This window comes from Hydractinia symbiolongicarpus, chromosome 9 (assembly GCF_029227915.1).
Source record: "Hydractinia symbiolongicarpus strain clone_291-10 chromosome 9, HSymV2.1, whole genome shotgun sequence".
NCBI lineage: Eukaryota > Metazoa > Cnidaria > Hydrozoa > Anthoathecata > Hydractiniidae > Hydractinia > Hydractinia symbiolongicarpus.
Window position 1 is genome coordinate 19,154,067 of NC_079883.1, and position 10,352 is coordinate 19,164,418.

General features: G+C 42.2%; 1 protein-coding gene across 1 annotated transcript; it reads right to left on the reverse strand.

Annotated features, from left to right (window-relative positions):
* Positions 1 to 497: 497 nt before the first annotated feature.
* On the reverse strand, positions 498 to 1,313 carry LOC130657805 (uncharacterized). The gene has a single exon (XM_057460802.1). It carries the CDS (start codon positions 1,311 to 1,313, stop codon positions 498 to 500), a length of 816 nt encoding a protein of 271 aa, XP_057316785.1.
* Positions 1,314 to 10,352: the final 9,039 nt, after the last annotated feature.

Consider the following 10,352-nt stretch of genomic DNA (forward strand, 5'->3'; position numbering starts at 1 on the left):
AATATTAGCAAGACGAGATCGTGGTTCGGGGACAACTACCCAGGGGCGGAGGAGATTATCGTCATCGACAACCCCAATAGCATACACGCCTTTAATTGTTTTGAGGAGGAGGGGAATGTAGAACGTTATAGGAACCATTTTGGGCTTATTAATCAAACTCGGCATGACCTGTATGATCTGGGTGTTCCGGCATTAGATGACTAGGCAGACGCTAATTTTTACTGCTCTTGTAAGTAGTAAAAATTGTAGGGTTGAAAGGGGGCGGTGCCATCGCCTCCTTGTAGGATTTATGCTAATTGAGGGGTCTACCACTCTTTAACACCCTCTGGCGGTACCTGAACATCCTCTGGTATCTGCATGAGTTCCTCCGAAACGAAGCTGCGATCATGACCACCTTTCGAATAGTAGAAAACACGGCTACCCGCTACAATGCGGTCCAACCTATACATTTTACTACTCCAGAAAGCATCCGTAGCACGTCTTTTAGAGTCACTATGTTATTCTCCGGGTTGTAGCAAATATAAGTACAATCCATCCTCAGGTAGGGGTCTCTCTTCGGGATATTGCTGACTTTTTGCAAGTGGGACATCTTCGAGTTTAATCGCTCTGCTGGGTTTCATCTCAATCATGGCAGTCTTGGTATTATTTAAACTTTTGACGATGGTATATAGGTTTTTCACCCATATACTGCTAGTCTCATTAGAAGCCAACTCCTGTGCATCTTGAGGCTTAAAGAGTCTTTCCGCGAGTACCTTGTTATAAGCCTCTACAAAGGCCGTAAATGTATGGTGGTATTTCGTGGTGGCCCGCTTAATTTCAACCCCCTTGCCTTCCAATAGCTTGTTAACATCTAATTTGAACTCAGAACCATTGTCACACTGGCAGGTTTCTGGGTAGTGTAAAGGTCCTGCCTTGTATATATCTTGGATCATACCTGCAACTTCGCTGGCTTCTTTAGTTCGCAGGGGCCATTCTACTGTGTATCGTGAAGCCACGTCAATACCCGTCAGGATATATTTGTAGGTATTGCCATACAGCTTATCGTGGGGCATGTACAGTAGATCGAATTGATGCATTTCGTTGGGTGTTGTAACGGTAAAATGGGGGTAGTTTATACGTTTTGGATCATTGATGTGCCGGAGCCAGAGCAGCTGCCTGGATAGCCAGTGGGTGCCCTTCTTTTTTGATAGACCAGCTTCCGCAGCGAGCAATTTAATAGCCTTGTACCCGGTCCACAGATGTTCTAGCATATAGTAAATTTGGCCTAATTTTTCATCCTCCTCTTCCGTAACAATATGTGATGCTTTTGACATGTCTTTTTTTATACATGTTAAAAAAGCGTTCTTACAAATACTTTATGCAACAAATCCTAGCAGGGATAAGGAGCCAACAACGAAGGCCAATTCCCCATCCTGTTGCTGGGGAGAAGGGGTGTAAAAATCGGACAATTGTGGGTCTTCTTCTCTGAAGCAACGTAGTATTGATACATATCGTCATCGAGCTCTTTTAGACTTTTGCCGGCCTTGAGCTGCACCTCCCTTTGTCTGGCAAACCAATCGGGCTTGGCTTGTCTATCCCGTAACCACTGGGCCTGAGCTGCATTGAGCTTTTCAATAGCCTCGTCATTCCGTTTTCTCTCCGCCTCGCCGTGTCCTGAGAGTTTGTTAAATAGAAAGTTGGTCCCACAAAAGGCCAATGCATTTATGGTCGCCCCGGCTACAATAACAGCTATTGTTGCCATGTCTCCTTATTTTCGATACTCAACGTTATAAAAACAGCCATCTAAGATATTCAGCTGAGCATTTTGAAGCAGGTACACATAGCATATAAAATCCCCGGTTCCGTCGGCCTTTTTAGTCATATGGAGAGTAATGCCGTCACACAGGCGTTGTAGGGGTCTACCATTACCATGTAGGGTATCGTCGGGAATGGCTCGGAAATCGATAAACAGCGCATACCTCTCGTTGAAAAACTGGCCAATCGTGACGTTACTATCGTGGGCACCGAAAATGTTGACGATCTGTTCGAGGTGGTCCTTGGGAAGCATGGCATGGGAGTAGAGTTCATTAGGCTCCCCTTCAACTGTAACGCTAATCTTGTTGATCTTCGGATTATAGAACACTTCGTTGACACCGGCATAGGGCTTCACTTTTCCAGGGTCTATGAAGAGTAGCAAGACTCCTTTGAGGCTTTTCGCAGGGGTATCAACCTGGAGATTATACCTTGTATCCTGTTTCCTCATAGTGACTACCTTGCTACGGAGTATGCGTTCGTAGGGCAAAGCGAGACGACTATACCTTGACATCATGGCATTTGCCAGGCCTTCATGAGTGATCTTGTCAAATTAGAGTTTATATTACTAATATTATAGGTAGCATCGGCCGCCTTGGCTGTCGTGCTTCCCGAGGCTGCCGTCCCTGCATCTTTGATCACATCATCGTAGGCCGCAAAATGTAGGACGAATTGCAATCTGTCATATAAACCCGCTGAATAAAAAGTTAAATCCCTAGTCAATTCGAACATCTTGTCCAAAGGTATGCAAAAGTGTTACCGTAGACAGCAGTAATGGCCTTCTCTTCATCGGTACCTAGCCTTGTCTTGCAGGGCCCTGATGGTCCCGTCATTTGGGTTGATGCCGTCTAGAATGAGGTTGTTGTCACGATCGAATTCGGGTAACCAAAAGTCCCGGTACACTGCCAGCTTATTTTTAGGCAGATGACGAAGGGGGGACAGGTCTATAAGAAGATAGTACTTACGACTAAGACCGGTGAGCTAAGAACTATCACAGCTATAGAAAAGGATTTAGGTCCTACGCGTATCAAGGCCCTACGTTTTACCGACTGTCAAACACCCAACAGGGGTAGTAGGGCAACAACCCAGAAACTTGCAAATGAGGTTAATGTTCTTGTATTGAATAGGGGTGAAGAGAAGGCTTCGGGTAAAGAGGAGGAGGGTGAGAGGATCCAGATGGAAACAATAGAGGGTATTCAAAATTTTGCATATGATGTGGGTTTTTTTTAGATACTTCGTTTGCTGGTATCGACGATGTCGAGGACATTGATATAGGAGGATTAAAACTCGAAATTGAAACCTTACAGAATAATATCAAGGAATTTAAGGGTAAGATTATTTCATATGATAGCGATATCAAAACAAAAGAGGCTAAAGTGAAAGAACTCAAAAAGCAGAAAGCCAGGAGGCAAAGGGATAAGGATATCACCGATCTTGAGAAGGATATTGATAAAATGAAGAGGGATAGGAAGGTTGCACTGGGTAGACATGGTCTACTTTCCTCCAAGATTTTTAAGCATCTGGAAAATATCAAGGCTGACTTGATGAAAATCGCCGGAGATGACATGCCTTTGCTAGAGTAGCCTAAAATACTCTTCAGAGAGCAGGGTATAACTATAGCAAGTATCGTCTCTGCTATTGGTCTATTGGTTTCCACCATTGTGCTCTCCGTTACGGTAGGAAGTGCCGCGGCGGGTGCTGCAGGAGGAAATGCTTCAGGAGGTGGTTGAAAAGGGTTTGAAGAAAAGCAGCTTGAAAGGCTCGAAAACTTTCTCAAATGCCTGGCAGGCAAGGCAGGTGCCGCATTACCCGGAGTCATCAGTACCGTAGTCTCCTTCTTTCTAAGGGTAGCGTCAACTATCGTAAAATATGCGCCAAGCATCTGTACATGGCCATTGCGGCTGCTGCCGGGTTTGTTGTGCTATATATGAGGAAATTGTGCTATATATGAGGCTACCTAAGCCATAGGCAAGAATGAGGCCGACCCCTGTCGTGATCAGCACGGTCTTGGTATCCTCATGCTGGTTTTGTGGGGGTAGGCAAGGATGAGGCCGACCCCTGTCGTGATCAGTACGGTCTTGGTATCCTCATGCTGGTTTTGTGGGGGTTGATCAGGAGGCTTGGTTGGTATGGCATGCCTGGGGGGTTATATGGTATAGCCTATAAAGTATGTTTTGTAGTATGTACGGGAGGTGTGGGAGGTGTAGTATGCTTTGGAGGTATAGGAGGTGTAGCATGCTTAGGAGGTGTGGTATGTATAGGTGGTGTGGTATGCCTAGGAGGTGTAGTATGCTTGCGAGGTATGGGAGGTGTACTATGCCTAGGAGGCGTAGTATGCTTGACAATAGGCTTGTTATTCACATCCACCTGTACCCCCACATTTACATTGGCAGGTGCTATGAGGATGTTGTTGTTATACCCTACAATCTTGCCTATGCGCAGGTTCATGTCGGAAGGCAGCATGTATACGCTTGGCATGACGGCAAAGTTTACCGGAGTTCGGGCATATTGCATTACTTTTTGGAATTCTGTAATGTCATGCCCTACATTCTCCTGACGTTGGACCATGGCCTCAAATTTTTGCAATAGAATCTGCCTTGCCGTGTAGTTATCGGCACCGGACCCTACAAGGGGTGCTTTGGCCCCTGCTTGCGATCCTAGCAATAAGACCACGTAAACCCTGAGCTTGGTTAGACCCTCCGATGTCAAACCCTGACTTGTCGGAATGATAAACTTGGCCCAATCCCCATTAACTTGCGGCCACCAACGGCCACTCGTCAACGACGACATGACATAGCTTTAAACTTGTTCAAGGTATTAGCATCTGCACCGTATTCGCGACATACCTGCGAATATCCTGAGGTGAAATAGGGGTTTTTATACTGAGAAAACTCGTCGTCATAAGGCATGGGGACCTTCATTCTTGCCAATATACGACGCATGTGGTAATAGGCATGGAATTTGAAGATGGAGTTGACAAGGGGTACTGACCCTGTCATGTGCTTAGCAGAGAAGCTTAATGCCGTGGTTGCGCAATGGATGGCGAAATTAACCTGGATATTCCAATAGTCCAACGCTTGGCCTGTCCAACCCCCCCCCCCCCCCCTGACAGGGTCATTCAGCAGATTGGTAGGGATTTTTATGGCATACTTGGTAAACTCAGGGAATGCCACCTCAATGTGTGAGTCTGTAGACACGTACAGACCCTGATGCTCCAAGTTGGTTACACCAAGTGCCCATTCTCCCCTGTTTGACTTGTATTTTGCCTTGGGGTTGTACGAATACATGTTCATCCTTTTTTTTAGGAAAGGATGGAGCAACTCTACATTACTGATATCGAAAAGCCTACGATATTTGAGGACTACCTAGGGCAAGACACTCGCATAGCTCTTAAATCCATCAGTATCGGGCCTGTATGGCTGAAACTTTATAGCGACAATGAAATCATCATCCGTAAAATAGGGCTCGACCAGAGGGAGATTAGGATTGAAATCATAAACGGCCTGTATAGGATCGAGGATTTGGCGGCCATTGTGAACAGTCAGGCACAGGAGAGGATTAAGCTGTTTGTCCTGAAAAATGCACTCTGTAGGCTCTGTGTCGGTGACGGGTACTCGGTGGTCATTCATCGACAACTGCAAGAGCTCTTAGGTCTACCCTACGATCCTATTAAAAAATATTATATGAAGGGTGATTATGATGCATACTACAGAATAGACGTTTATATTAGACTACGCTTTGTTTTCCCTCAGTTGCATGAAGACGACTGCTTACTTGATGGTAAAAAGTCTAAAATTCTGGCCTTGCTTCCCACCAAGGAACTAGACGCTTGAGGGGACACGCTGACCTGGAGTTTTGATACCCCGATATACCTTTCCTTAAAGGGCTTGACGGACCGTCTCGAGTTCATGCTTACGGATGAATATCACCATGAGAAGAACGTTTCGTTCACCGGCCTCACAATGCATTTGCTGATAGAATAAATGAGCGATATAGCTAAGCTGTACCCAAATTTGCCGAGTGCACCTGCACAAGGCGCTGATATGCAGGAGAAAAGCCAGATCTACAGACTCCAAAAAATTGATGATATTCAAAAGTATCTGCGAAATGGGACAAGCTTGCAAAGAAGTTTAAGATGCATGGGACCTGGGTACGCTTCTGTGACCACGGTCTGCTCGGCGTGAGTGTGATTACGTCGGGGTTTGGTATCGGAGCCATGGCCTCAGGTATGGGGTTCCCTTGGCCATTGCCAGCTGGGATTGGGCAAGCAGGCCTTAGAAATGCTTCAAAAAGGCTTGGTGTGAAATCGAAGAAACATGAGGGTATTAGGCTACTCGCCGAATCGAAATTGAACTCCGTTGTTGATATGATATCAAAGGCAATGGAAAATAGTGCGATTAGTGACTACGAGTACAGCCTGATTAGCCGTGAAAAGGAAAAGTATATGCTATTAAAGGAACAGATGCGACAGCGTTTTAATCGTATTGTGAACACCATTAATGAACAAGAGCGTGTCCAGCTACTTGCGAATGGCCGGGAGGAGGGGAGAAAAGAGATGCAGGATGAGATTTTAAAAAACGTTCGACCTGCGCAGTATATAAGCGGTACTTAGAGTCCCCCCACCTGAGTATAAACCCTAATTTAGTATATTTTATAGGCCTCGTAGACCTATAAAATATATGGTTTTTAATCCTCACTCAGCAACCATTCTTTTTTGAAGTCCTTATATCGACACTCTGTAATATATACCTGAGGGTAGTAGTTTTTGCCTTGCACATACACCGATGAAATAGCCAGGATGGCACTAGCTTGGCAGGGTTCATCGTAGGGTACTGGAATACCGTGAAATTTAGTCGTGATTGCATCCTTGTAATATTTAATTTAATATTCACGTAACGGTCCTTTTTCACAGGCTCTGTCGTCAATTGCTCAGAAATCAACTCCTCAATCTTGGACCAGATTTGGCGATACTTTTCAACCCAATCAATTCAACTCTTTAAAATCGAGACTCATTGCTGGTACTGCATTTGCGTTGTACTGGGTCACTCCATGTGGGGACCAGATTTTGGGCGTCTTTACCCTAAGGGCTACCACAAGGTCTCGTGTATGGTATCCTACTATGTACCGATTCTCCTTACCTCCATTGGCAGGAATGGAATCTTACACCGTTAGATAGTCCACGTTGATATCATTGATGTCCGTAAAGGTAGCAGCAAATGAGTAGAATAATTTAGGGTTGACAAGCTCATTCTCAAATTGTAGCATCTTGTTTTATTGAAAGTTCAAACGACTTCAGAGAATTGCATGTCATTGTACATACGCAGCCGCCCCCATTATATGTGATATATTCGTGATAGCAGTACCAGCACAACATTTTACCACTTACCACAAACCTCCAGCCACAGGTGTACCTGTCGTACGCATCGAGTACCCTTTCACAGTCCTTACAGTGCTCCATTTATTCTATAGTCGTCAAGACGATCATCTAGGCCTTGAATCTTCCGTTCATTCTCCTTTTCCCTCTTTGATTCTTGTACCAATGTCAGGGCCATAGGGGGCAGGGAAATACCAATACCGGCCATAAAGGTCATAAATGCTGCGGTTCCAAAGATATCAAATTTTGATTGCTGACAGTTAATGCACATTTATTATAGTAGTATTATCTTACAAAAAGGTTGTAAGATAACCTTGGTTTCAATCCAACCCCAAAAATTCCTTTTGCGTCAGGTCACCCCCAAATCTTTTGAGGCGTCTCCAATCCGGGGTAGGCCTTCCTTTGTAGCACCTTTTCAACAGCCATAGCGATATTTCATACGCGCTGTCATACAACTTTCGCTCCTCCACATAAGCCAGGCAGCACTCATTACTACAAAAGTAGCCCTCGTACACGTACTTACCACCATCGCTCATATTAGCGGACATGTTTTTCTTGACATGAAAAAAGCCGGATTTCGCTGTATGTTTTGTACTCACCTGTGGAGGGTTGTATCTCATGGGGCACCTGACTTTATCGCATAGTTCTACAGAGCACCAGTAGCAGAGTACCATTTTATATACATTCCAACAAGGTCCAAAGATTGCCAAGATTGACTGCGCATGCGTTGATTATTAGCATACTCTAAGGGAATTCCCCCTTTCTACTCATTTGCTGTATACTTTGATGTGCGTAGACTATTAGGGAATTGCGCTAGAAATTTTTTGACTCATTTGCAGCATTGATTACGTCAGCATGGCTATGCACTGATTATTAGGGAATAACCCTTGATAAGCACTGCACGCTGATCAAAATAATGTATAGAATTATATGTTTTTGACGAACGCCTGAGGAGATATAGGGGTTTAAAAATGTTGCTGACGTCAGCAATGGCCCGTCAAAACCCTCAATTTTTTTTTTAAATTTGTAACGGTTGCAGAGATGTTAGGGTTTGAAGTTTTTTGATTGATGACGTCTTCAACCCGTTCATTCCGAAAATTACCCAAACTTGTCCTAGGTTGTCCCTAGTTACCCATGCGGTGAAAAATGATTGACGTCACTACCTCGTTTCTAAGTTATTTGGCCTCAAAGCTTTGAGTTCACTTTAATGGCTTCATTAATTTAATATAGGATATTGACGTTAAAGTAGTGTTATTAACGTCGCGCCGTAACGTCAGAAAATTTAACATATTAGACATGGATTTTTCGGCAAAATCATAGGAAAACAAGAAGCCCGATATGGCTTGAAGATTTCCGCCATCAGCATAGATAATAAATATATAGTGTGAGATTATCCTAAGGGAACAAAAACGCGATGGAAATTATCTGCAACGAAAGTTTAACAGGACTGAGGACGACATTGATTTGAAGTGACCCTTCTAGAAGATTTCGTAAACATTATGTTAGACCACTGACCACTAAATATACATTTTTAACGACTGTATCGACTTTAAAGGTGTTGAGGACATTCTCATGGACATAGATGTGGTCAATAGGTGAACCGGATATATGAGTTGGAGAGGTTACAACTTGTTTATAGTCAGTGAGAAAATTAAGGAAATAGTTTTCGTCACTCTCCAAGTATAACATCAACGATTTTGTTTCCCAAAGAATGATGAATAAGGTATAATGACTCATCTCCATTGAAAGAATTTTTACGATATAGAAGTAGAAAACTAACAGCATTCTTATAAATCTTTTTTTCGTCATTTTAAAAACTATTGCACCTGGAATTTTTTCAATATCCAACAATTCTATAGTTTCATTATGACCAACTAAAAGACTAAAAAACCTATCCACATTGTTGTTTGGGATTAAAGTAAAATTATCTAGTTTTGTGTCGCAGTACGAGTTAAATGGTATCTAAGTTTCTGTTAAGCATAATAAATTACTTTCCATAAGAACGCGGTCGGACTTAATATCATTTTTGTTTGTTGTAGGATCTTGTATTAAGCAAAGTTACTAAAATAGAATTTTCACTAATTACGCCAGTATCTTTTGATGTCAATTTTGAGTGTTCTCGCGTATAATTGTATTGCTCGGTTGCTCGTGTGTCTGATTTAATAGCTGATCTGTCCCCGTTAGGTATAAACCCTCTAAACTTGTGACTCGACTTATGCGACATAGATTTGTCCTGAGTAATATTTCGGTTGCATACTATCCTGTTCCCCAAAAATATACACAAAATGTAACAAATTAACAGGTTAAGAACACAATTTTTTTCTTCTTAGTATGATGATCTGTAGTGAGCTCTACCAACCAATTTAAACGTGAATGTCAAAAAAGAATAAGGAGTAAATTTTGAATAAACAAAGATATTATTTTTGGAATATATAGATAGTCCGTCCTCACAAAAGTTTACACAAAATGTAAAACAGATCGATTTTTGAGGAGGACATCTAAATCACCAAAAAATCAGTTTATTTAGCATGTTTCTATTTCGCCATTGCCCATAAATCTTCCCCAAAAGGTTATGAAATACATCCAATTATAGAAAAATCGGGCATTTTATAAAATATAAAAAGCAAAAAAGTTTTAGTCAGAACAATTAGTAATTTTTTTATCATCACCAAACACAGTTATTACTACAATTTTAAAATTCTTAACAAGAACGTGAAACCATGGAATTTTCTTCCAGCAAAAATGACATCACATACAGTTTAGTTCTCCCCAACAAAAATTTATAATACGAAATAGGAAAAAGCCATTCGCTTACACAACAGCCTTTAGTGGAGGCCAATTCCACAAAAATTTGTTCTTTAAGTATATTGCATGTAGTCTTTTTCCCACGAAAGTTTACACAACATTTTAAAAAACAGCAGTTTGCAACACAAACAAAAACACGAATAACCATACTATCCTCTCTCATAAATTAAAATAAAGTCATAAACCCACGTAAATTACCAATCAAAAGCCTACAACCCCCTGTAAAAATAACCTGGCATTTTACATGTAGCCTGACAAAGTTTAACGGTATGTCAAAAACAAAACAATAAAAAATAACTAAACACACACGCTTTAAATTCTGAAAAAAATTATTTATTGCACGTGGTCCCCTCGTAAAGTTTACAGTAAATGTGAAAAGAAT